We start from the raw sequence: 26,200 nt of genomic DNA on the forward strand, positions 1-26,200 counted from the left end.
GTCATCAGTTGATTCTAAGAGGTCATGAGATGATTACCTTGGGACTTGTTAGAATATTATATGTAGATGTTTTAAAGACTTTTTATGTTCAACAAAGGCAATTTTGATCATGGCATAATTTTGACACATTGTTTATTAGTTATCGGATATTACTTAAATAAAGATCAAACATGCATTTTAGATGTGTAACTTATTGAAGAACATACAGGGGTTACATGTCAACTACTGTGACATTTCACAGTCCAGATTAAGAAAAAGCTTTAAATGAAATGATTTTTTTTACTGTCACTCATGTAAAGCAAAAACAGATTTTGTAACAAACCTGATTTGGAGCAATTTCTGCAATCCTGGCCTCCAGGACATTCAGCTGCTCGTCAGTGTTGGAAGCTCGGCCCAGAGCCTCCTCCACCCTCTGAGTGATGCGCTCCATCCTCACTCTCACCTGGCTCACCCTCTGCTCACTCTCTCTCACCAGCTCGGCGGTCTCCAGGGCGTTATTCACCATTGTCTCCATCCTCCTGAGGGTTGCTAGAAGTCCATCTGTGGTTACCTGAAGCCGGGTTTGCTCTTGCTGTGAGGCTGCTCCACCTGTAATCTCCGTGACCACCGCTGCATCCCTCTGATCCTTCAACGCCTTCCCCACAGCTCTGTCTGCTTCTTCTCTCTCAGTGTTGGTCCCCTTGTCAATATGAAGAACTCTGCTGCTGTTTTTTTGCTCAGTGATACACTCCTGTGCGGATCTTAGAGAGGCTTGCAGGTGGAAGACCTGCTCCCTCATATCAGTGATTGTCTGCTCTGCTTGCTGGAGCTTTGCTTGTGTCTCAGAGAGCTCCTGGCCCGAATGGGTTTCTTTTGTCCGGGCCTTAGCCCCCTCTACGCTGAGGGCTTTCCACCAATTCACCACAGCCACCTTCTTGCCTTCCTGGATCTGAGCCTGGCTCCCAGTCTGGCTTTGCTTTTGCTCCTTCTCCCAGGCTCTCCACCGCTCCTCCACCTTCTCTCCTTTCTCCTCCCACAGACACTTGTGCAGCTCCAGCTCCTGCAGCCTGAAACCACCAGCTTTATAAACATCTCCTCTACACACTGTTATGTCTGTGGTTACCAAGGGGTACTAAAACTGCACTTATGCCTGATACACTCTTCCACACAGAAGATAGTAACTCCTAAGGGTTGCGTAATGGAGATGCCCGTAAAAACACTGTCAAAACCAGACACCCATTTTATTAGCTGGAGGAAGCCTCTAAGAACAGAGGCTAACATCAACCAAATCCAGTCTGTTACCATAACAGGACAAAGGGAGGTAAAAAAACTCACATACACATTAACAAGCTGCTGCTTGATGCTTGCCTGTCGCTGCTGGCGGTGAGGAAAAGGCCTCTCCTGTGTTTCCACAGGAGCAGAGTCCTGTGTGTGAGAGACGGCATAAGAAAGATAGAACAGAATTATACATGTAAATGTCACTGCTTGTAACATTTATCATCCTCTGGTGAGTGTCTGTTCTCTCCTCACCCTCTCAGGATACTTATTGTGCAGAAGATGAGCTATTTCTGCACTCTTGATCCTGTGAATGATGCTCTGAATATCATCACTGTGTGTGTGGAGGGATGGGAGGCTTATGTCATCCAGTGCTCTGTGATGCTGCTGCAGACAAGGACACGGTCAACATTAAAAACAGATAATCAATACCATGAGAGGATAACCTGTGAATGGCGAACCTTTCCTACTTGCTGCATATCCTGCATCTCGCTCTGCAGAGAGCGGTAGTTTGGAGGATCTCGACTGTAGAGACTCTGAGGACTGATAAAGTGTCGGTCATACCTGCAGCAGAAAACGAGATTCAACAGTTCGAATTTGTGCAGTTCCTACACAAGATATTTGGTGAATTACAATGTTACTCTTCTCATTAGCTTGCTGTTCTTTTTCTTCTTTGAAAAGTTTCTTCCAAATATGTAACTTTCCAGTGGTAGCTGACACAACCCTCTGTTAAAAGGGCACTCTGAAGATCAGCTTACTCGTCTAGGGCAGTACTTTTACTTTGGACTTGAGACAGAAACAGAAAATCAGCATTATAAAAGTGTGTGCACATGTGTGGTTTGAAACAACTGGGTATTTATGAGGCAGAGAGGGCCTTATGAAAAATGCTGTTGAGTTGCATTATGGGAAATGCAGAATGCAGCGCCTCTGGAGTTTGAACCACAGTAGAAACAAAAATCAGCATATCATGGCCTCTCTGCTCATTCTGTTTTGTTTTTTTTTTATCTGTCTCTTGTGTGACCTTTAACTTTATGGAAGTGCAGAACTAAAGGACAAACATGACACGAGTGCTATTTCTGAAAAATACCTCAGCAGAACTTGGTGTGAATGTTCGTGTAACCTCATCAGCTCTGACTGCAGGCCCTGCAATGCCAGAACAGAGTGAATAAAATCCAAAATGTACATTCAAAACCATGTGATAAAATATAAGCATATGCAAGATATAACATATTCCATATTGTCCGTTTTCTTGTTATGTATTCTGAAATTATGAGGCTGCTTATAATGCTTGTCGTTAGTGTTGTGACACTGCATATGAAATTGGTTTCTTTTTGTAATTTAACATAATGAGATGAGGCCATTCTAGCTTTAACATTACATCATAAGATGTCAAACAAGACCTGATACCATCTTACCAAAGTTCCCTTCAAGTTTAAAGTTAATTTGCGTCATGTTTCCTTTGCTTTGTCTCACATACCTCAATCATGTTGTGATTCTCCACATGAGAGTTCTTCATCTTATCCATAAGAATGTCTTTCTACACAGGAACAGTTCAAAGGCAAGTTAAAAGATGAACTAAAAATGTTAATTGATTTTCCTCATGACTGTGATGGACCAACCTTTGTGATTTCTCTGTCTCTCAGCGTCAGCATGACCAGGGTTTTCTCAAGTTCGGCCTGCGAATGTTTAGATGTTTAATGCCCAGTTTAAACTCGTAACACAGAGACAAACACAAGAGAGTTTTTACTGATCTGTTCCTACCCTCAACTCAGCGTTGACCTTCCTCAGTTTGTTGACGCTTTCTTCAGAACATGTCCTTTCAAAGGTGAGTTTCTCATTCTGTGTGAGCACAAGGAAACTTTTTATTCATGAAAAGAACTTTAGTTTTGTAAAGGAAAGTGCACAGTTTGGACTTATGTTACCTTGTCTTCAAGCCTCTTGATGTGAACCTTCAGGCATTCAACCTCATTACTCTGAAGACCAAAATGATTTATGTGAAAATAGTCACCGTAAAAAATTAATTGAACTAACAAGGTATAACTTCACTGGGAGACCATTCAGTGTGTGATGTACCAGTTTGGTGCAGCTGGTCTGGGAGCGACTGGCTCTATCCTGGGCCTCCTTAAATGCCTGACGGGTCTCCTCCAGTTCTTCTGTCAGTGATCTGACTCTCACTGCTGACCGCTGAGCACTGCGCACACCAAAAATAAAAATTGTCTTCAATCAATACATTTTGCTCAAATGAAGTGACATTGGAAATATTGAAATTGAATAATATATTGTTTGTGCTTTTGTGAGGATTTAGAACTACAGTATAATCCCACATATGATTACTGGAGTTAATCCTTCACCTGGCCAGCTTTGCCCGCAGCTCCGTGATCTCCAGACTGAGCTGCAGGTTCACGTCTTCACACTGAGCCACCGTCCTCAGCAGGCTGCTGTTCTGATCGCTCAGCTTGCAATGAGCGTGCTTCAGTTCAGCCACAGTGCCCAACAGGTCTTTTCCATCACTGCAACCAAACAAACAGTGGTGAAGTACGACAACACATTGATCATAGGAGGTAAACACTGTGATTAAAGGAGTGAAATGACAAACCAGGAACATTGGTGGCTCTCTGAGGAGGCTGATTTGTCTGGAGAGCATGAGAAATCCAGCCCTGAGAGGAAATCAGGTTTAGTGAATTGCTTTTTATCAGTTTTAGACGTTGGTGAGAATTCTGGACAAAGTGACAGCCTACCATTTACAGGCACTTTAGAAGAGTCTGGCCAAGACACATGACTGCCATCCACATCAGTACTGAAACACAGGAGGAGTCAGTGAGTTTGTTTCCACAGCTCATTGAAAATGCACATTAATCAAAAGAGGGAGTTTCTTGCAGGTCACCTTCCCTTCTTTTATTTCTAGGGAAAATTAGTGATTATCTCGCTGGTGCCTGGATGCAGTGTTATTTCTATTTTTACACAGAAATAACACTGTACAAATATACTTTACCTGTGCATCCATTAACTATACCTTGATATCCATTATTGTATTCCATTGTAAGAAAATCCTGCATTCAATGATTCAATGTGATATTTATCATATATAATTTAACTATTTTTAATTATGCAGTTACATGTAAGCAGTATTTAATGTTGTCAAGGCGAAACTAACTTTAACAACTTAATATACTGTTTAATCTACAACAAGGCATCATGTTTTTTAGGATCACAGAAAGTCTCTATCTGTAAATCAGCTTGTAAGTTTCCTGTGTAAATATTGTGTAGTAGAGTAGAAATGTAAAGTAGAATCAGATAGAAAATCTGATGTAGAGTACAAGTACTGCAAAATTGTCCTTAAGTACTTGAGTACAATGAAACATTGCACCACTGAAGAGGAGCACTAAGATCAAATAAGTCTCGTGTTTTACAGCCACAAATCCACATCCAACATTCAACACTCAACCACTTTAGTGTTTTAGAAACAAATTAGCAGTTTCTTAGAGTGATGAACCTGCTTTTAAATGTAAAAACTTCATTTTAAATTGGTGTGTAGCAGTTTCTCAACCTTTCAAATGTTTAACCTATTTCTCCTTCTTGAATTTATGATGTTTGTTTGTTTTGTTTGCATCACTAAATCACACTAGATGACATTCAGAATAACGGTGATCTGGAGTGTAATCTCACTTGTCCTGGCTGCATTGGGCAATCCACTCTCTCATGGTGGCGTGGAAAGTCTCTCGGCTCACATGTGGATCCTGACAGTCCGGGTCGAGCAGCCGCTGCAGGGCAGTCAGTCTGTCCTGCTCCTGACTCTGAGCTGTCATGTTCTGCAGGTACTGCACAATGGTGGAGGCCAACACCTCTCCTGAAGACAAGACAAAAGCAGAAATAAATGACCAAATGTTATCTGTGACATTTTGATCTGAGTAGTTTGAGTAGAGCCTGTGTACCTGAGTTGGAGGTATTACATGCATTATACATGATGTCAAGGAGTTCATGTTCAGAGAATCCACTTGTTTCTTTTTTGTCCTCAAGCACATCCCTTGTCCCACAGCCAGGTGACTCCCACACTTCACATGTGGAGATGGACACAAGTTTGTGTACATTCACACACAGGAAGAATATATGTAAAGCAAGTTAATATACCGTCTTTTTCATATTTTGGTTTGATAAAAGAGTAAAGTAACTGCAACACGTACCATTGTTGCTGTCCGACATTGTGCTTGTTCCCCCTGAGTCCCTGGAGAGTCACGTTCCTACATGACCTGATACTTTAATCAACATCAAATACATCTTTGCCTCAGTCTCCACAGCAGAAATACAGATAAAAAGTGAACCACACATTAAAACTGATGAATATGATGTGAAATGAAACATCTATGATTTGACTGCTTTTAATGCTTACATGTACACAGTAGAATCTATTCATTGGACTACATATTACCTAGTTTCTTGTTGTCATCCCACACTAAGGAAGAAAAATGTGACGTTAATTGACTCTCATAGACGATAATGATGGCAACACTGTGTTAAAAGTGTAAAATGTTTTAAATGAAGAGCACAGCATAGTTAACTAAATCTCCACGACTAAAAATCACAGAGAATGGGTTATGTTCCATTCATTATTGTGTAGAATGAGAAAGAGAAGAGAAACAAGCCATTAAAACAGATTCTTACTTCTCAGTCCCAGGCAGTTCTTCTGAAAAGAAAAACAATATTGTAAAGTGTTAAATTAGGGCTTCGTTTTCATTATTAGTTTTCTTGTCTTCCTCTGATTCGCTGTGAGGTAAGCACACGTCTCCAAGATGCTCTTATGTTTGTTTTCCTCTGCTTCACATCAAAACCAGCTGACATCGCCCCAGCCCCCTCTCCCACCCCCATCACCCCCCACCTCAGCCCACTTCTGCCAAAATGCTGCCCTGCAGAGGTCTGTGACAATGATGCAGTTAATGGATTTCAATTTAAATTCACTGGTTTAACATATCAAATGCCCAGTCTGCCAAACATTTCTGACACATTTTGAACTTTGAATTCAGCAAATGCAGTGGGTTCATTTCCTTTGAAAGGCAGCGTGTGGCAAGAGAAGTAATTCTCAATCCATTAAAAAAAATACTATTACTTCTATTTAAACTGGCAGTTCTTTCAATATTGTCTAACTTCAATTAAGTGCTTACATTACATTTTCATGTAAATGTTTTGTTTGCTGTTGTAATTATTGTTGTGCACCAGCAGTAGAAATGAGAAAAGTACTTAAGTGATGTACTTATGCACAATTTTGAGCTACTTGCGTCTTGGTGGAGTATTTTATTTTTTCCACTACATTTCAGAGGGAAAATACTGTCTTTTTTACTCCACTACATTTATCACAACATTTTTACAGTGTGCTATTACCACTCATACTTACGTAAAAGTGCTCACACTGCTGTGTACAACCGACTTTCCATTAGCTAGCGCCGTGTGTTCAAACCCCGGAGGAACCTCACTTTAGGATGGTTAATTATCTGGCCGGACACTATTTTTGTTGCACCGTCCGTATGTTTGTTTCTTATCGGAAGCATGAAGTAGCTACCAACAGACAACGGGCTGGAGATTTTTATTTTATTTTTCAATTAATCTAACTTCAAGTGGATTTATCCTCAACCAAGATGTCTCGGGGCTCTATTGAGATCCCTTTACGGGACACAGATGAGGTAAAACTTGATTAATTGTTTGAAGTAACCCTCGCCGTGCTAACGTTACTTGCCATTAATGCTAATTTTAGCCAGTTTTAGCTAATGCTCTGTACGTCTCAGCTTCGTGTTTCATGTTGATATCTGAAACGTATATATCGGTAATGCTCGGAGCAGCGACTATAGACGTGCTAACATAAAAAAACAAACAAAAAAACTCTATAAATGTGTGCAACAATATGAGCGCAGGTCATGGTTAAAGTTATTGAGCTGTTTTCTGCCACTGCCGTTTTCAGTGAAGCAGTGTCATTAAATCCTGTTGAACAAGATCAGCAGCATCGTTACATGATAACCTTTTGATGACTTTAAAAAGACATCTGGGTCTTAATTCGTAATAGCAGTTTGTGATGAGGATACAATTCTTTGTCACAATAAATATAGTATTTTGCAAATGATTCAGGCACAAAAAGTAATGCTATCAAAAGTAATGTGCTGAAGTATTTTTATATAAAGGTATTTGGCAGGTAAGTTGTTGGAGAACTTTCCACAGTTCTGATGTAGATTGAGGTTGTCCCAGTGGATTCAATCTCTTCATACAATCATTCCTGCTTAAAATAACTATGAAGTTGAATCAACATCTCCAAAACCGTAAACTTCATTTAGGTAGGTATTTTGCAGCAGAACTGTTTTGTTATAAGCTAAGTGTGATATTGTATTGTATGTTCTGTAAAATAAATGAAATAAACTGTTAATGGCTAAAGCGTCTTGATAGATGTGCTAACACTAAGTCCTCTAAATGTTCTTTTGAGTGATAAAACAGTCATGCACATTTTCAGCATCACCCACAGTTGCCTAATATATCCTGAAATTTTTAAGGGATAGTTACCACAGTGGTCTAAGTAAAAACTCTGATGTGCTGTTGTCTCACAGTATGCAGTGTTGTATCATCTAACCCTCATTCATAACACTCTTAAATGATATAGGAGTTTTGTCAGATGCTGATACTAAATAACCTAAATAAACTGCACCTTGCAGGTTATCGAGCTTGACTTTGACCAGCTGCCAGAAGGAGACGAGGTCATCAGTATCCTGAAGCAGGAGCACACACAGCTGCACATATGGATTGCCTTGGCGGTGAGTCAGTGGAGCCACCGCAGACGGTTGTTACATTCATTGTCGTAATGTAGAGTGTTAGCATCATCAAAAATGTGAACACAATCCGGACGTCAAAAATTAAATTCAGCCCATTTGTCCTTTTCAGCTGGAGTACTACAAGCAGGGCAAAACAGAGGATTTTGTCAAGCTTTTAGAGGCGGCTCGCATTGATGGAAACCTCGACTATAGAGACCATGAGAAAGACCAGATGACCTGTCTGGACACATTGGCAGCTTACTATGTCCAGCAAGCACGTAAAGAGAAAAACAAGGATGCCAAGAAAGAGCTCATCACGCAGGCCACGCTGCTCTATACTATGGCAGACAAGATCATCATGTACGATCAGGTAAGAAGAATGTCTCTCAGAGCAGCTGATGATGAGAGGAAACTCCTATGGCTCCAGTATTTTTGCATTTTAAGTAAATGTAACATGCTTGTGTGTCAATCAGAACCATTTGTTGGGAAGAGCCTGTTTCTGCCTGCTGGAAGGAGACAAGATGGACCAGGCCGATGCTCAGTTCCACTTTGTTCTCAATCAGTCCACCAATAACATCCCTGCTTTGCTTGGTAAGTTGAATATATATAATATAAAAAAAACTCAGATTGATCTTGCCCACTGTGATTGACTCGAAATAATCACATCATTGTTGATCAACAGGTAAAGCTTGCATCTCCTTCAATAAAAAGGATTACAGAGGAGCACTGGCGTACTACAAAAAGGCTCTGCGTACAAACCCTGGCTGCCCAGGTAAACAAGTCACCTGTTTTACTACTACTATGATGACATTAATACTGCTGCATCTACCACTAGAGCCTGATCAGTACAAGATTTTGGAAGCCAGTATTAATATTTGAAAGTAAAACAATCTGGGAAACATAAACATTTACAGAGATTACAAAGGTGATTATAAAGATTTGTGGTAGATGTGTATGTCTTAAGGCATGATATTTTACAGTTGAAGAATAATGTCCATTAAAACTGGAAAGTAAATCTTGAACAGTAAATTTTTCTGCACATTACAGTTGATTACTATGATGAACTATAATCACAAACTCTGAACTTGAACAGTTCTCATCCAGAATTTTTCTGTTGCCTACTGGGGTGTAGGCATGGACAGATTATGAAACAAGGTGCACATGGGCATAGACAAGTAAAAGCCCCCCCTACTCCCATATAGGACCCCCAGACTGAAAGATACAAAATACTTTTTTTTAGGGGACTTTTAAGTGATCTCTATGATTTTCAAACTAGTAATCATGTTAACTGTCACTTCAAACAGAGAATCTGGCCCAGGGGCCACCTGACCCCTCAAAACCCTGATCTTTGCCCTGTAGGCCTGTTCAGTAATCCATACATCAGTCCAGGTTGTGTTTATTGATTAATGACTAACAGGAATAACTGATGTAATGTTGTCTTTAATTTCATGAGCACTGCAGAAACCCTGTTGAACAAAATAAATAGAAGTAAAACACACAGCCATAGATAATAGTCAGTGCTTTAATTAGTGACTCATTACTTTTTACACTTGTTTATACTGTGATTCCTTTTGTATATCTGCCAACAGTGATGCTGACACCCAGGCATCGGTGATCTGTCTACTGCTACAAGGAGATGTGTTACAGATAATATCTGATTGATTCTTTATCTTGTGTCTCTGAGCAGCGGAGGTAAGGCTGGGGATGGGTCACTGTTTTGTCAAGCTCAACAAACTGGAGAAGGCGCGTTTGGCTTTCGGTCGAGCCCTGGAGCTTAATTCAAAGTGCGTGGGAGCTCTTGTTGGTTTGGCGGTTTTAGAGCTCAACAACAAGGAGGCAGACTCAATCAAGAACGGGGTGCAGCTCCTGTCGCGGGCCTACACCATTGACCCCAGCAACCCCATGGTGCTCAACCACCTCGCCAACCATTTCTTCTTCAAAAAGGTAATCACTAATCTGTTGTTCTTTGAAATACTGACACAAATCTAAAGCTCTGTGTCATTTAACTACTATTCATGCGTACGTGGTTTTTGTTTCCCATCAGGACTACAGTAAAGTGCAACATCTGGCCCTCCATGCTTTCCATAACACAGAAGTCGAAGCCATGCAGGCTGAGAGCTGCTACCAGTTAGCTCGCTCATTTCATGTGCAGGTAAGATCCAAACCACCCCTGTGCCAGCGTACTGATTGTTTACTGTATTTTACTGTATGATCTCTGATATCTCTGCACTTTCTTTTCTTCAGGAGGACTATGACCAAGCATTTCAGTACTACTACCAGGCCACCCAGTTTGCCTCGTCCACCTTTGTGTTGCCCTTCTTTGGATTGGGACAGATGTACGTGTATCGAAGAGACAAGGAGAACGCAGCACAGTGCTTTGAAAAGGTTTTAAAGGCCTACCCCAACAACTATGAAACTATGAAAATCCTGGGGTCTCTCTATGCAACATCTGACGATCAGGAAAAGAGAGACATCGCCAAAGTACGTATCCTCTCACTTATCACTTTGCTCAGAGAACTGTGCCAGATTTGTCTTGAGGAATATATTAAATGATCATTATAGGGATATTTTTATGGCTATATAATCACTGGCTTTGTCCTTCAGGGCCACCTGAAGAAGGTAACAGAGCAGTACCCAGATGATGTGGAGGCATGGATCGAGCTGGCTCAGATCCTGGAGCAGACTGACATCCAAGGAGCGCTGTCCGCTTACGGCACAGCCACCCGCATCCTGCAGGAGAAGGTGCAGGCCGACGTTCCCCCTGAGATTCTCAACAACCTGGGGGCTCTTCACTTCAGACTGGGCAACCTGGGAGAGGCCAAGGTAGCTAACAACATACAATAGAGCGACTACAGCCTGATTTCCTAAAGTCACCACATTTACCAGGGAATTCATCAATTAATTATCAAACTGAGAATGAGTGATGTTAATTGGATAAATCGTACAATAAAATGCTTTCTTCACTGTGATATTTAATGATTGTGAACAATGCAGAACGCTGAATATTTAGCATATACAAAAGTGCTATTTCAAGGTTGGGGTCATGTCTTCTCTCTCTCTCTCTCTCTCTCTCTCTCTCTGCAGAAATATTTTCTGGCATCTCTGGAGCGGGCCAAAGCTGAGGGAGAGCATGATGAGCATTACTACAATGCCATTTCTGTCACCACCTCCTACAATCTGGCCCGTTTGTATGAGGCCATGTGTGAATTCCACGAAGCTGAGAAACTCTACAAAAACATCCTCAGAGAGCATCCGAACTATGTGGACTGTAAGCATGACACATGATAGAATAAAACATGTGGGGCCACGAGGACTAAAGGATTGTACTCTGAGAGAGTGTTAAACTTTTTTTGGCTTACAGGTTATCTGCGTCTTGGAGCAATGGCTCGTGACAAAGGAAACTTCTATGAAGCCTCTGATTGGTTCAAAGAAGCCCTGCAGATTAATCAGGTACTATATCTATGATGTTAGAAGATTCACACAATAGCAGATGACAGTCTGATAGAAGGCTGTCTTCAGTGTTATCTTATGTTTGGTCTGTTTGGCACAGGATCACCCGGATGCCTGGTCCCTGATAGGAAACCTTCACTTGGCCAAACAGGAATGGGGACCAGGCCAAAAGAAGTTTGAGCGTATCCTGAAGCAGCCGTCCACACAGAACGACACATACTCCATGCTGGCTCTGGGTAACGTGTGGCTGCAGACTCTGCACCAGCCCACCAGGGACCGGGAAAAGGTGCAGATGGCTGTTTTTAACATAAATTAAAAGAGACAAATGACGGACAGTGCAGTTGAAAATGTTTAAGAGCAGATGTTGCAAGTGTTTTTTGAATGCTGCAAACTTAAACTGAAAAAGTGATTGTGACTGGCAGGGCTGACTCAATGATAAAACAGTGTGCAGATCCCCAAATGGAGTAACAATATTTTTGTCTTGACAGGAAAAGAGACACCAGGATCGAGCCCTGGCCATATACAAACAAGTCCTGCGAAATGATGCCAAGAACCTCTATGCTGCCAATGGCATTGGTCTGTATAACTTTATTATGTTCTTAAAATTACTTTAGTTTATTCTACTGTATGTATATGATGCATTAAGTATATTGTTTTGTTCAGGTGCCGTCCTTGCCCACAAGGGCTACTTCAGAGAGGCTCGTGACGTGTTTGCGCAGGTGAGGGAGGCCACAGCAGACATCAGTGACGTCTGGCTCAACCTGGCTCACATCTATGTGGAGCAGAAGCAGTACATCAGCGCTGTGCAGATGGTAAGGGTCTCGTTTGTGATAACCTTTTGAAAGTTATTGTCTTTGGTCTGTACAATGAAGTATTTTGATGTGCTCCACAGTATGAGAACTGCCTGAAGAAATTTTACAAATACCAGAACACGGAGGTGCTCCTGTACCTCGCGAGGGCGCTCTTCAAATGTGGGAAACTCCAAGAGTGCAAGCAGATGCTACTGAAGGTAACATGAGGAGAAAATAAAGGGCTTTTATTTTACTCTACATATATGAGGAGAGTATAACTTTGTCTTTCTGATGTGTTTCCGACAAGGCCCGTCATGTGGCGCCTAGCGACACGGTGCTGATGTTCAATGTGGCGCTGGTGCTTCAGAGGCTGGCCACTCTTGTGCTGAAAGATGAGAAGAGTAACTTGAAGGCTGTGCTCAGCGCTGTCAAAGAGCTTGAACTGGCTCACAGGTAGTGGCATTAGACTTGATTTACTACCATCCTGATCCTCTTGCCCAGTCCTGAAAATTTATCTCCCTCTCACCCTCCTCCTCCTCTTCACACAGGTATTTCAGCTACCTCAGCAAAGCTGGAGACAAGATGAGGTTTGACCTTGCTCTTGCTGCTTCTGAGGCCAGGTCAGTATGAATTTATTGTACACGCTGAAGGTTTCTGGGTGCTTTCATTTACAAGACTTTATAAGTCTAAAATAGTTTATATAGTCTAAAAGTAGTTTTTTTTTAAAGCTTATATCAGGGGATACTGATAGTTTGCCAGTATTTTGACCCATTTGTACATTTTATGACAGTGTTTTACATGGGGCTTGTGCTAGAGTTTTGTTCTTTTAGTGTTGGTTGTAATATCACTTGGGGTATGGGTGTGTTGTGGGATTGCAGGCAGTGCTCTGACCTGCTTAGTCAGGCTCAATACCACGTGGCAAGAGCCAGAAAGCAGGATGAGGAGGAGAAGGAACTTCGAGCCAAACAGGAGCAGGAGAGGGATCTGCTGCGCCAGCAGATGCTCAAAGAACAGGTACATGTGTTGCTACCATACAAAAAATGTCAAACTTTTGGTAATAGTGCACTGTGACAAAGAGTAATGCTTTGCATGCTTTATGGTAACGTGCTTCTTATTAATCGGTTGGCTTTACCATCCTCAAACCTCATTAGGAGGAAAAACGGAGCAGAGAGGCAGAGGAACAGAAGAAGCTTCTGGAGCAGAGAGCTTTGTACGTGGAGAAGACCAGGAACCTGCTCACCTTCGCAGAAGGGTCAAAGGAAATGTCCAAAGAAAAGAAGAAGGGAGGTGGTGGTGGTGGACGCGTAAGTGTTAGCACTGATAGTGAATTCATCAGCAAACTCCTAAATTGCACTGAATGCACCGTTGGTAACATTTTTTTTTTTTTTTTAATCTCTAAGCGTAAGAAAGGAGGTGACATGGATGAGTTTGTCAATGATGAGTCTGACGAGGACCTGCCAGTGAAGAAGAAGAAGAAGAAGAAAAAGGGTGGAAGCGAGAGTGAACAAGAGGAGGTTGAGGAAGGAGAGAAGAAGAAGAAGAAGAGAAGGCGGTGAGTCTCCTGCGATGAATGCCAAATGTGGTTACTTTGACTGCAGTGCAAAGAGTGTAGATACTAAGAGAGAGCTGTCCTGTGTTGCAGATCTGTTAAACCAGGAGAGGATGACAGTGATGATGAGGAAGGAGCATCACGACCCAAGAAGCAGCGTAAACCCAAAGAACGCAAGAGGATCGAAAAGGTCCTTTTTGGTCTTTTCTTTGTTATGCTCTTCTGTCATGATTAAATCATTTAAAAATGTTTTCAGGCCTAACTTTAGCTTTTTAACATTCTCATTTTTAGCCACTGCCTGAGCGTTTGCCACCATCTCTCAAAGGAAAGATCAAGTCTAAGGCTATCATCTCCTCCTCTGAGTCATCTTCAGATGAGGATGGACTGAAAATAGCTGAAGACAGGTAAAAGCATAGTCCTCATCATCAGATTTTACACTCAAACAAGTGCTGGAAACGTTAATCAACAGAAAATTGATTGGTTTACTTTCTCCCACACAGGCACCAAAGAGACAGTGGTTCAGGATCTGATGACGAGGGTGGCCACAGGAAGCGCATTGCATCCGACAGTGACTCGGATGGAGGAAGGAACCGCTCCGGCAGCGAGGCGGGCAGCCCTCGGCGCTCTGCAGGCTCTGAGGATGACGACTCCGGCAGCGACCGCCCAGTGAAGAAGAGGAGGGTCCAGCGGCAGTCTGACTCGGAGCAGTCAGACAATGAGAGCAAGAGGAGTCGGTCAGGATCAGAGGATGAGTCCAGGCCTGGTTCGCCTGTTGCGGCATCAGACCGAGGATCTGACAGGGGATCTGAAGCGGGATCAGACAACGAGGCCTCCCCACGGCGCTCTGACAACGCCTCTGAACCTGAACGTTCCAACAATGATGATGATGACAGCGAATAAGTCTTCAAATCTTGCTCACAGACTTTTCTCCACATCTGCATTTTTATTTTCTATTAAAAGCAGGGATTTCTGTCCGTATATCTTGGAATTAGTATAGAAAAGTGTAGTTATTTTGGCCCAGTAATGTATCTCTAACGTCTTACTGGAAATGTGTTTTCGCAGACGCTGTTTTGTTAAAGATAGATCAAGTGATTTGAAGTGAACTGAAATGCGTAAACAACTATTTTCTATCTCAGATGGTCAGACGAGACACTGACTCAAAAATGGAACGATGCTTCAACAAAATGTCAAATAAAAAAAGAACAAATTGTGTAAGATGTGCATTTTCCCATTCTGCAGCTGTGTCATTAAGATAGCAACACAGTCATTCTTGTTTTGCATCCATAACTTTTGTGAAATGTCACTGAATTAGCTGGACATAAAAATTTGTTACACAAGCAGCAGCTGTAGTAAACTTTAAATATAGTGAGTCACTAACTTACATTTGATCATTTGTCTTACAACAGAAGTAGAAAAACGTTACTAACGTTAGTGTGTTAATTTCAGTTGGCTTTTACTAACAAAATTAACAAGTTGTTTCCCTCAATTCAAAAACAGAATCGGTGAAATGGGAGGCTGTGTGGTAAAAATCCCTTTAGTCTACTTCACAACATCTACCAATGTATTAAATAAAATTGTTCTAAAATAGTGTGCTGCAGGGAAAACATTTTTGTTGCTCAACCTGGAAATTAGCATCACCCTGGTTCCCTCTATAAAAATCTAAGGGTGATTTTTCCATTGACTTTTTTTTAATGTCCAAAACAACCAAAAAAAAAACAAAAAAAAAAAAACACAGGGATGTTGACCTTTGACCATGGTTAAGTGATTGTGCAAGCTGGGATGAGAAGACAACCTGTCTCAACAGTGTCTCTGTCCATGGCTGTCTGCCATTCAAAAAAAGAATAAAACAAAACACACAATTTCAGGGCACCAACATAAACTGTTAAACTTTATTCAACCTTGATCTATACTTGCGCACTCATCTTGTTGCACTTAAAATTACAGTGACACTCCAAAAGAAGGTTTAAGTGTACACATACAGTACATTCTTTGTTATTTTATGAAGATAAAAAGACCATTTAAAAACTTGACAAATATGGAAACTGACTTAAAATTTCCACACATGGTGAACAGCTAGCACAGGGAACTAAGCTTTGGCTGTCTCAATTTTGTAACCAAGACATTCAAGTAAAGTCCGAGATACTTTAGAGGTATATCCATATTAATTGATAAATTAAAAAAGCCAAGGCCACACATATTCATTCCTAACAGCACAAAGTTTCATACATGAAAAAAAGCTTCACTAGACTAAATGTGGGTAACTGAAATCACACAGTCCAAATAAAAACAGGCCATTATTGTTACAGAATCATCAAATCCTGATTAAGATCTTGATTTTTGAGACAAAATGGTCTGCTTTGAAGCACAGGAAACCATCATAAATCATTCGAGCCAACAACTCAGGACTGATAAAAATCAAGGAAAGAGTATTTTTACTATTGCAACGACTCAAGATGTTGAGCAGTCTGAAGTGCGTCTAAAAACTGATTAACAAATACAGATAAAACTGAGAAAGTCTGAGCATTTTCTCTTTTGTAAACAGTTTAAGTCAATAGTTTCGGCAGCACTTAGTGACTCCTACCAGATGTAAAAGGTGATAAAAATGGGTCAGGTTTTGGTGCTGGTACATTTTCATGCAAAATACCACCTTCTGTCAAAGAAAACATAACCCAAGATGATTGAAATGTATAAAACATCTGCTGTAGGACATCAAATTAGAGAGAAGATTTGAAGGAAAAGCATAAATACAATAAGATGGCGGTGATGCTGGCTTGATCTGGCAAAGCATTTCATAGTGAAATGAATTTTAACAGTGGTTGGAAAATATTTAGAAACAAGAGGAGAGGGAAGGAATTAGGTTGGGACAGGTAAGGGCACAAGGAGACAAAAAGATTACAAAAGTAAGTAAAAAAAAAAAAAAAAAAAACAACACAAAAACAAACACAATCATTCATTGCATCCTGATAACACATGGCTTTGGCCTGTTCTTCAGTAATCTTCATCCTCCGACTCCTCATCTTCTGCAGTCTCCAGCCAGGTCAGCCACTGGTTCACCTGCAATTTCAAGACAATATCTCATTAGCACAAGTTGTTTATAATACACCACTCACTGTGTGGGAATACAACAAGTGTACAACATGCATTTATATGCACATTAATATCCATGTTCTCCCTCAGCTGAGGAACTCTCTGCTATGAGATCTCACCTCAGGCCAACTCGGTGTCTTTTAAACGCAGAGTTTGCCTTCTTAAAACTCACACAAAAATAACCTATGAGCAATGTACCTGAAATAATGCTTTTCCCTTCCCTGGATACTCTTGGGTGATATCTTCTTTCCACGAAAGGAAGGCTTCTTCTTCAATTATTTCCATGTCATAAAAGTTCACAAAGTAGCGCAGCAACATGCCTAAAAAAACAAAACAAAACAAAAAACAGAATAATCATTAAACTACCAAAGTTAGCCAACTTTTCTACAATAAAAAAAATAAATAAAAATAATAATAACAACAACAACAACAACAACAACAACAACAACAACAACAACAACTTGGACCATACCGTACCTTTAGGGAAGCCCTTGGCATTGCAGTGGACCTGCAGAGCATACAATGCATCGACTTGCAGGTCGACGTGATCGTGTAGGAACTTTTGCATCACTGGCTTGAAAGACAGTAGCAGCTGCTTCTCCTCATCCAGCTGTTCCTTAGTGGGTGCAGCAAGCTGCTCCTCATCATCGTCAGGGTTAATTTCATAAGCAATGTACTGCAAAAAGCTGGAAGACAGAAGAACAATCACAATACTGTAAAATACTTGGTGTTAAATTAACCAACACCACATTGGCTCATGACGGAAATATATTTGATCAGCAGAGACCGATTTCACCATTAGACACACTGTCCGTTGCTGTACCTGGTCATGAGGATGTTGACAAAGCCTTTGTCAGTGTGGAGTTTAGGAGAGATGTTGTCCTTGATCCACTTGTAGATGGACTGTGGAGAGGGATCTACTTTGATCTGCTTCAGTAGCTCCTTCTCCAGTTTCATCAGCGGGAACAAAAAGCTGAGACCTTTGCCCTCCAGAATCTCCAGCATCCTGTCCTTGTTCTGGTCAATTTCTACAGGAGAAATAAAATAAGACATCCATCAGTAAGACTGAGTGAGACACACATTCAGTTTCTTTGCACTGTATCATCAAAGAACAAACTTCTCATAGAAAATGAACAAAGCCTAATTATGGCATGAGGTATAAACATAGGGTCAGACTGGGTTTGAACATACCAGGCAGCATCTTCTGCATGTTGACTTTGCTCTGCTGAAACAGGTCGGTCAGCCACTCACGGTCCTTCAGTTTGACCAACTGCTGCAGGCAGAGCAGGAAAAGTGGGAAATGTGCACCATTTTCCAGCTGATGGGCCAAATCTGCCATGCTGACCAGGTCAGCAATGATTGCATGTGCTGCAAACTGTGCCAGGTAAGACTTCACCCGTGGAACCTCTTCCTCAATCTTGGGGCACTGGTCCAGAACACTCAGAAAGGCCTGTTTTAAAAAACACACACAAGAAAAGAATAGTACTGAATAATATCCAGACAGTGAAATCATGTACTGAATATTGATTTACCTGAGTACTGTATATTATGATCAATTTAACATCGCAGGTTACAACACTGACCTGCATTAGGTTTTCACCAGTGACGAGCCCCTCGGTGCAGAGTGCGTGGATCAGGGTGCTTGCTTGTTCCCTATCCTCATCTGAACGGTCAAGGGAATGAACCACGATCTTGTTCAGCATCTCAGGCAAAAAGTACTTGGGAGCCTTCATCTCCCTCACAGCATTCACTGCCTCTCCGATGTTCTTGTTGTTTAGGTAGTCTGTCACCAGTGTCTCCTACGATGAATCAGAATCAGAATCAGAATCAGAATCAGGTTTATTGCCAAGTATGTTTTCACGTACAAGGAATTTGTTCTGGTGAATGGTGCAGAGCGCACCAAAACACCGAGGCAGCCATCTGCGGCGCCATTTAAAATGAAAAGGAACCATCAGATTTAATGTGCTTCACAGAAAGGATATTGTGCAGGAAGGACATATAGAGTAATTATGAGGAACTTACTGTCATTTTGTGCAACTCTTCCTTTGTGGGAGGAGCTTTTTTATTGGACTTTGCAGGTTTTTCCTGAATCGGAGGAGGATTGGTCTTCAAGCCAAGCTGTGGAGACTGCACAAAGAAAGCCACATGAGTGCATGTTTCGTGGGACCACGTCAGTTCAATATATTTGTTATAAATGTAAGAATGTTACCTGTCCTAGTGGGGAACCTTGGGCACTTGTAGGAATCATAGTCATCTGTGGCTGCAGCTTTGGCACTTGTTTTTTATTCAAGATGAAGGACTGTGCTGGCCTCAGACTGATCTAGAAGGGAGAAGACAACAGGTTTAGAACAATACCACATGGTTAGAGTACAACCCCACGTTTCTTAAACCAAAATGTTTATACTATAACATCAAGCTGAAACAACAGGATACATTTGAATGGAGGCTGGACTACTTATGACAAAATATTCAAAAATAAACTTTGCTTTTCAATGAAAATGGCTGTACCTCATCGACATTGAGTTTTCCCTTCTTGCCAAATCGTGAAGCCATATCCTTAGACTGCACCTGCCCTGAGTGATTCTGTTTATGGTTGAAAACCGGTGAATTCTGCCCCTTTTAAAGAGATTTCACAGCATGAGCATTAGTAATGATGACTGTATACATTCAGTATGCCAAAGAAACAATTACACTATTGTACGTACCTGGTTTGGTTTTGTGAAAAGCTTGTTTCCTGTTTCAAACTGAGGCTGGTGTGAACCGTTGCCATTTCCAATATGGCCATTGAACAGTGGGTTTGTGCGGTGACGTCCCATGGTAGGGGAATAGTGGTCCTGAATGACTCCTGGACCTGTCCCAATGCCACTCCCTACCCAAAACAGAGACAACATTTAAAAACACTGACAGAAAGGACCAACCCTTATTACTGTGTCAGCAAAGTAGTGCAACTCCTCCTCATTCAGGGTGTGTGTGTGTGTGTGTGTGTGTGTGTGTGTGTGTGTGTGTGTGTGTGTGTGTGTGTGTGTGTGTCATACCAGGCATTTGTCCAAACATATCAGCAAGCCCACCAAGAGTTTCCCTGTCAAACTTGATCCTTGTTGGAAGGAAGGAGTTTTCCATGAAGAACTCATTTCTCAGTCCATCGGTTGGAGGTGGAATAAAAACACCTAAATCCTGCAAAGACAAATCAGAATCTAAGCCTACAGGCAGACTACAGACTACTAGACCAGTACACTGATATTTTTAAGTAGTTCAAGTATTTGATACCATAAATCATTCTTACACAACTGGTGATACATGCCCATCCTAGAGTGGGCCAGGCAGACTAACCTTTACTGCATCCTGACGAACTTGGTTGATTGTCTTTGGTCCGTTGTCAACGTAAGCCTTGCGAGGGACCCAGCGGTTTTCTCGTAGCTCCACCGTGTTCTGCAGCAGGAAACGAATCCTCGCTGGCAGTTCCTTGTTATTCGTTAAGGATCGCATACGGCCAAAGTACTGATCCATCAAAGACTGGGAGGAGAATTTATGTGTTACTAAACAGAACAAAGGGATTTTTGGACCAGACCATTATTCGGCTCTTTTGCCCACATACTCACCTTAGCCTTTTCATGATCAAGTTTAGGTCCCACTGTTTTCATTATCTGACAGAGGCATTCCAAATCTTCACCCATATCCTTAAGTTGGACTCTCTTCTTCTTCTCCAAAAGCTTGAAAAGAAATAAGAAACATTTAATACAATGTGCTTTAATTTCTCCCACAAATGGTGAGGTGACTTTGGACATTTAACTGTCAGGATGCTCTCAGAGTGGCAGCTTTGTCTGATTTTGGGATCACACAAGTTAAGAATACAAGTAAGGTTTATGATAATAGATAAACATGTAAATGGTATTCAACAGAACTTACTGTTTTGATGCACTTATGAAGGATAGATTCGTGGATAAGGTTGAGTTTGCCAAGTTCGCCGATGAATTTGATGTTGCCCAGCATCTTGAACTTTGCAATAGAACGCTGCTCCTCCTCCTCAGAAGTGAGTGGGCCGTCATGTTTGTCAAAGACTAGAGGGGAAAAAGAAAATAAGGAACAATTCATGCATGAATACAATTCAGGCAAATTTTTTTATTTTTAAACTGACCACATGTATCAAATAATATCCACTTACGTTCAACATTTTTGGCACGGTTCTCAAACTCATCTTGAAGCTTAGAAATCAGAAGCCTTCTGAAGGTCTGTTAAACAGAATTTGTTCAAAATTTAGACATAAGACAAATGGAACATACCACAAATTAGTACAGTGTAAATCTGTATTCCAAAAAACAAAACATACAGTATTCTGCTTTTGTGTTGTTAGATTTTCTGTTGATGGATCTTCAAAGTTTGGTGCATCCTCAGCCAAACGTAGACATAGTTGACCGTATAACTGGCTGTACTTGGGCTCTTCGAGGGCTTTGTCAACAATCTAAAGACGAAAAATAAAAAATAAATAAAATAACATTATGTGTCCATTTTAATAGATTATAGCAGTACTTGACAAACACAGTTGAAGACAATACTCACCAACAAGATGATTCCTTTTAAGACAAGTTTTGAATCTACACCCACATTGAGGAGCTCCAGGCATAGTTTGTCAAACTTCTCAGGAGTCAGCTTATTAAGTATGCTAATGAAGAGAAGGAAGGACAAGATGTTAAAAAACCTCACACGTTAAAACACACTCTTAATTTACCAACAGACAATCTTACCATTTAAGTGATACTGTGTAAAATCTGAACAATCTGTGTAACCACGTAATTATGGACATAAATGGAAACTTACCCTCTCACTTTCCTGAAGATTGCATCATTTTGCCCTTTCTCAACGGAGGAGTTGGCATCTCGTCTAGTGCTTCGAGAAGGTACCCATCTCTGAACGCTAGAACCTGGGGTTTTCCCCAGGAACTCGCTGCAATGAACACAAAACATGGCCACTGTTAAAATACAGAAATATTTATCCAAATAACATGACCGTATAGTTCATGTATCTAGCCCTGATCCATGGTGGCTCAGTTACAAGTAGAGTTGTTCCGATACCAATACTAGTATTGGACATGCCTCTGGTACTGCCTAAAATACTGTATCGGGTAACGGTGAATGTTTATCTGATGCCATGTAATTTATTAATAAATGTTGTGGTTTAACATCCAAACAGAGTAGTTTTTCAGGAAAATCAATTCTTCACCGCTCTAAAACAGTGGCCTACGCAGGAAGTTGCACTGTGCAGCCACTGCCAACTACTGTTTTAGACTGGCACAGGGCAACCGATTTACAGTAAATACTGTGACGTTAGCCATTAGCCAAATGACAGCAATTTGGTAATATTCTACACTGGAAAGTCCCACCAGTAAAAAGACAACATGTACAGTATGCAAGGCTTTGATTTCAGGCTGGGACTCACTGACCCGAGTCAGTGTCAAACAAATAAAACAGAGTTATTTGTTTGACACATTGTGAAGCAATGGAGCTGTATATATTGTTCAGCAATTTATTTCACAAAGTAGTTGGCAATTAAAATATTTGCAGTGGAGCATCACATATATGGTATAATGTAATTAATTTAAGAAACTAGGTTACTGATTGTGGGGTGCTTGATCATGTCAGCCAGGAATTGTATGTTATTCCTGTCCAAAAGTAGCTTGTATCTAAATATTGATTAAATTAAGGCTGCAAAAAATTAATATTTTTCATTCATTTTACGCTGCCTTTAAGCTGATTTTTTTGATTATTCAATTAATCATTTGGTTTCAGAGACGACAAAAAAAATAAATAGTGAACAAATGTCAATCATAAGTTTGCAGTGCCCATGGTGATGTCTTCAAATGTTGGGTTTTGTTTTAGTCCAAAACACAAGATGTTCACCTTAGTATGACAAATGACAAAGATGCAGCAAGTACTGCCTTTTCAGAGGCTGGAACCTCAGAAATTTTTCATTTTTTCACTATTTTTGCTTAAAATTGGTCAATATCAATATGGTAGCTGATTATTTTTCTGCTGATTAACTCATTGATGAATTGACAAATCATTTGAGCTCTACACAGAATCAGCTGGAACCACTGTCAAAATGGTAGATGGTCGTGCAATTTCAGAGTAAAAGCTGCAGAACAGAAAACCACCATCCGATCAGGGTGTAGAGTCATATACTCAGAATATATTCAGAGGGCAAATAAGCCATTTATTAGAGACACCCACTTCACCCAGATGTGCTAAGATAAAATAATAAAATGTAGGAATGCAACTTAAGGCCAGTGGAGACGCATATGGATCTAAGATGTAACAAAGTCTAGTGACTATGTGATCTATATGAAAGGAAAATTTGGAAAAATCACCTGTTGCCGACAGTCTTGGGATAGTGCTGAGGTGCACCCCCACCTCCTCCCCCTACACTGTGATACCAAAAAAAAAAAAAAAAAAAAACTGTTTTAACTTAGCATAAGAAAACGTAAGCCTAAGTCTTTATGTGAGCTGTTTGAGAGGATTGTCAGTAAAAATGTGTGTGTGACTATGATTACCTGAAACGAGAAGGACCCCCTGGTGCAACGACACTCTCCACTTTGGCGGCTTGACAAAGAATATCTGTAAAGAATCAAGGTCTAGGAGTGGGGCGGGAAAGAGCGACCTGGAAGCACAGAAAGAAACAGTAACAAATTAGCTGACAGCTAATGGCTGTAAGGTGAAAGCAAACATTTGACAGGGTTTCTGCAAGGTTCACCAGAGTAAACCCAAGACTTTAAGACTCCTTTAATACCATATAAAATGGTATTTAATATCTGGTTCATATCGACCAAAGAACAAACTATATAAATGAAACCCAGTAATGATGATTAGGTCAACAATTCGTCATCAAGTGTAATCAATTTGACATTTGTCACTCCATCCTAGTTGTATATTCCTAATAATAGCATGAATTAATCATTAAACACGACCTGGATAATCAGCAGTAAATGCACGGGTGGATTGACCTATTTAAAAATAACCCATTTATTTAGGCCCACGTGAATTTAACATAACATCGGAGTCCTGGTACAATACTGGAGATCTTCAATGCAGTTTTTGCAAAAAACAGCGTACAGAAACAGAAAAAAAACATTAAGGGCCTTTGTAAAAGAAAAATACGTGTAATGCCTTTGTAAGGCCTTCGCTGGGAAACCGAAATCAAGACTTTTGAAGACTTGGAGGCCTGCAGATACCCCGATTGCAGGATTATCAAGCACATTGCAATCAAGCGATAACAACATCTGAAATAGCAGGCTTCGTTTTAGTCGTTCATCTGATTTTAACCCAGTTTTTGACCACATGAACGCCAACACGTGTTCATACAAGTGGATGTAAAACAGACAGTTAGCCTAGCGTACCACGGTGGCGGTGATGCGTCGACGTCTGCTTCCCTACCGTGTTGTGCCTCTCATGACCTTAACCCGAATCTAATCCCCAACCAGTCCTCTTAACCACAACGTTGACCTGAGTTACCCAGGCGCTAAGTACGTTACCTAAACCTCACCCTAATCATCGAGGGCAGCGCTGGATACACGAAACTATCCCGAGGGGGAAGCAAATTTCGAAACCTGACCTGCGTTACGTGTGCGTCTTGTTTGGTTTATCTAGATCCAAAAGGGAGGAAAATTACAAGTCGATTCATGTTTGGCAATTTAGAATTACATATAAACACTTCTCAGTTAATTTACGATTACGTTTTCCTACGCATAACCCCAGACAATAAATGCTTAAAAAAAAAAACTTTGAAAAACGTTTTTTTTACGACCATAAACCAATCAATCCTCCTATAATCCACAGAAAACGGTGTGAATTTAGATATAAAAGGGACTTTTATGTTCACCGAGAAGAACATCAGCTGATTTTATGAGGTCTTTGTTCAGACACCGGAAGTCCACACAGCGACATCTGGAGGGGTTTTGTTCTGTAGGCCGCCGGTAAGCTAACGGCTAACAGCCTGTAAACAATTCTCAGAAACCAGGACAGATTTTCCTGAACATGTGACCATCGCGGCACATTTTTTTTTTTTATGTAAACGAGGTCAGCTAACACCAAACATCAAAACCCCGATTAGTATTTTACCGCTTCGTACATGACAATCAACGTAAAACAAACTTCCTACCGGACCGGTCGGTCGGCTAACGTTAGCTAGGCACGGAAAATGACCGAGGTACTTTACCTTTACAAAAGGAACGTCAGCGTAATCGTTGTCTCGGTCGACCAAGGGAGAAAAAAAAATACAGTCAAAACAGAATAGATGGCTCGAAAGGTCGTGTTCAAAACCTGTGAGGTTTTGTTTTAAAATAGCATAAACACGAATGCTCGGTTGCGGCTGCTCCCGGCCCCGGCGGAGAAAGAATGCTGACTGTTCATCGACGTCACGTTAAGCCGCTTTTTGTATGGCGGCTGTCTCAGACGTCACCATCCCACCCTGCTGACGTCACGAACAGAAAACGATTTCGCAATCCAAACCCGGGGGCTACTGATCACTGAGCACCTAACATGACCCGGGGTTTGATGGTGATAGGGATTTTTTTTTTTTTTCCCACGCTGGTGGTGATTGATACCAGAGGAGCAGGATCGATGGCTGGACTCAACCTTCCAGTCAATGCACATGTGAGTTTAACACCATGACTGGGTCCACACTCATCCCTCCTGTATCTGCGCACTAGTGTGGGGATGGTAAGAGTAAGATATCTCAACAAGCGCTGGTCGTATTTACATGAAGTTGTCTCAGATATTAACAGTCCCCAGAGGATTTTGGTGTCTACCTGACCTTTCAGAAACTAAAGGCAAAATTTCCATAAAATTCATGATGAGTCCCAATGTTCATAGTGATCGCCTGACCTTTCCTGTAGCGCCACCATTAGGAGGAAATGATCATTTATCTCCCTTTCCTTTCAGGCTCTGTGTTCAGATGAGGCAGTAAGAACTTAATCTGATGCAGCCTTCACTCTGTTTCATGGCCTCATTTTGTTTGTTAGGCATTTATTTTAAGTGGAGTCCTAGGTGAGGGGTGTAACAGTTTCATAACAAGTTCTGTGGATTGTGTTGAGAATATAACACCCATATTATTGTTCACATTGGCTTGCTGAGATGAGTCATTTCCTCCATTTGCCAGTAAGTGACTACAACATGAGACTGGACTGGTAACGCCTCTTTGCAGCTCAGGTTACACTGCGCCGCCCATTCTGGAAGATAAGCACAGTTGTAACCATTGCTATCACAATGATGATGATGAAAATAATCCAGATAAGACAC

At 41.1% G+C, this 26,200-nt stretch overlaps 3 protein-coding genes across 7 annotated transcripts in view; 1 reads left to right on the plus strand and 2 right to left on the minus strand.

Annotated features, from left to right (window-relative positions):
• LOC139627597 (inositol 1,4,5-triphosphate receptor associated 2-like) overlaps window positions 1-6,719 on the minus strand; it is a 33,055-nt gene extending 26,336 nt beyond the window's left edge. Inside the window, exons 1-19 of one of the 4 annotated variants that reach the window (XM_071488491.1) lie at window positions 6,641-6,719; window positions 5,914-5,935; window positions 5,681-5,704; window positions 5,436-5,507; window positions 5,187-5,306; window positions 4,921-5,101; window positions 3,993-4,051; window positions 3,851-3,911; window positions 3,606-3,764; window positions 3,328-3,445; window positions 3,177-3,227; window positions 3,016-3,093; window positions 2,874-2,930; window positions 2,732-2,791; window positions 2,342-2,397; window positions 1,725-1,818; window positions 1,510-1,638; window positions 1,319-1,404; window positions 323-1,046 (exon numbers count right to left, since the gene is read on the minus strand). In XM_071488491.1, the coding sequence (XP_071344592.1) occupies window positions 323-1,046; window positions 1,319-1,404; window positions 1,510-1,638; window positions 1,725-1,818; window positions 2,342-2,397; window positions 2,732-2,791; window positions 2,874-2,930; window positions 3,016-3,093; window positions 3,177-3,227; window positions 3,328-3,445; window positions 3,606-3,764; window positions 3,851-3,911; window positions 3,993-4,051; window positions 4,921-5,101; window positions 5,187-5,306; window positions 5,436-5,454 (2,052 nt within the window). In that variant the 5' untranslated portion in view covers window positions 5,455-5,507; window positions 5,681-5,704; window positions 5,914-5,935; window positions 6,641-6,719. Of the gene's footprint in view, window positions 1-322; window positions 1,047-1,318; window positions 1,405-1,509; window positions 1,642-1,715; window positions 1,819-2,341; window positions 2,398-2,731; window positions 2,792-2,873; window positions 2,931-3,015; window positions 3,094-3,176; window positions 3,228-3,327; window positions 3,446-3,605; window positions 3,765-3,850; window positions 3,912-3,992; window positions 4,052-4,920; window positions 5,102-5,186; window positions 5,307-5,435; window positions 5,508-5,680; window positions 5,705-5,913; window positions 5,936-6,640 lie in introns of all 4 variants that reach the window. The other 3 variants (XM_071488490.1, XM_071488489.1, XM_071488488.1) reach the window with 3 other exon arrangements.
• Window positions 6,720-6,745: 26 nt separating this feature from the next.
• On the plus strand, window positions 6,746-16,772 carry ctr9 (CTR9 homolog, Paf1/RNA polymerase II complex component). Its single transcript, XM_071488492.1, has 23 exons — window positions 6,746-6,926; window positions 7,941-8,039; window positions 8,167-8,406; window positions 8,510-8,627; window positions 8,719-8,808; window positions 9,724-9,980; window positions 10,081-10,188; window positions 10,281-10,517; window positions 10,641-10,859; window positions 11,121-11,304; window positions 11,398-11,486; window positions 11,587-11,772; window positions 11,975-12,062; window positions 12,150-12,298; window positions 12,379-12,495; window positions 12,585-12,730; window positions 12,826-12,897; window positions 13,156-13,291; window positions 13,429-13,581; window positions 13,678-13,829; window positions 13,920-14,016; window positions 14,118-14,230; window positions 14,327-16,772. The coding sequence occupies exons 1-23, from the start codon at window positions 6,882-6,884 to the stop codon at window positions 14,724-14,726; spliced, it is 3,495 nt and encodes a 1,164-aa protein (XP_071344593.1). The 5' UTR covers window positions 6,746-6,881; the 3' UTR covers window positions 14,727-16,772.
• eif4g2a (eukaryotic translation initiation factor 4, gamma 2a) lies at window positions 15,702-25,316 on the minus strand. 2 transcript variants are annotated; one of them, XM_071488497.1, is made up of 21 exons: window positions 25,119-25,316; window positions 23,458-23,564; window positions 23,275-23,331; window positions 21,729-21,854; window positions 21,471-21,573; window positions 21,241-21,372; window positions 21,076-21,142; window positions 20,820-20,971; window positions 20,513-20,623; window positions 20,244-20,426; window positions 19,949-20,087; window positions 19,619-19,782; window positions 19,422-19,529; window positions 19,123-19,233; window positions 18,936-19,040; window positions 18,497-18,712; window positions 18,105-18,363; window positions 17,737-17,941; window positions 17,391-17,599; window positions 17,112-17,233; window positions 15,702-16,880 (listed from the first exon to the last, which is right to left on the minus strand). In XM_071488497.1, the coding sequence occupies exons 8-21, from the start codon at window positions 20,901-20,903 to the stop codon at window positions 16,815-16,817; spliced, it is 2,082 nt and encodes a 693-aa protein (XP_071344598.1). In that variant the 5' UTR covers window positions 20,904-20,971; window positions 21,076-21,142; window positions 21,241-21,372; window positions 21,471-21,573; window positions 21,729-21,854; window positions 23,275-23,331; window positions 23,458-23,564; window positions 25,119-25,316; the 3' UTR covers window positions 15,702-16,814. The 2 variants fall into 2 exon arrangements, with proteins under 2 accessions (XP_071344598.1, XP_071344599.1); XM_071488498.1 differs by lacking the exon at window positions 23,275-23,331.
• Between the last annotated feature and the right edge of the window lie 884 nt (window positions 25,317-26,200).

Source organism: Trachinotus anak, unplaced genomic scaffold, assembly GCF_046630095.1.
Source record: "Trachinotus anak isolate AG129_WGS33_773 ecotype Australia unplaced genomic scaffold, CSIRO_AGI_Tana_v1 ptg000011l, whole genome shotgun sequence".
In the NCBI taxonomy this organism is placed as follows: Eukaryota; Metazoa; Chordata; class Actinopteri; order Carangiformes; family Carangidae; genus Trachinotus; species Trachinotus anak.

Bases quoted from the DNA above. Each gene is read 5' to 3' on its own strand.
- ctr9 (XM_071488492.1), top strand. From the start codon at position 6,882: ATGTCTCGGGGCTCTATTGAGATCCCTTTACGGGACACAGATGAG. The intron at 8,040-8,166 runs GTGAGTCAGTGG...TGTCCTTTTCAG, and splicing joins ACATATGGATTGCCTTGGCG to CTGGAGTACTACAAGCAGGG. The intron at 13,582-13,677 runs GTAAGTGTTAGC...TTAATCTCTAAG, and splicing joins GAGGTGGTGGTGGTGGACGC to CGTAAGAAAGGAGGTGACAT.
- eif4g2a (XM_071488498.1), bottom strand. From the start codon at position 20,903: ATGCTGGGCAACATCAAATTCATCGGCGAACTTGGCAAACTCAACCTT. The intron at 19,530-19,618 runs GTACGTACAATA...TCTCTTTAAAAG, and splicing joins TTTTCACAAAACCAAACCAG to GGGCAGAATTCACCGGTTTT. The intron at 17,600-17,736 runs GTACAGCAACGG...TCTGTCTTCCAG, and splicing joins GTCAACATCCTCATGACCAG to CTTTTTGCAGTACATTGCTT.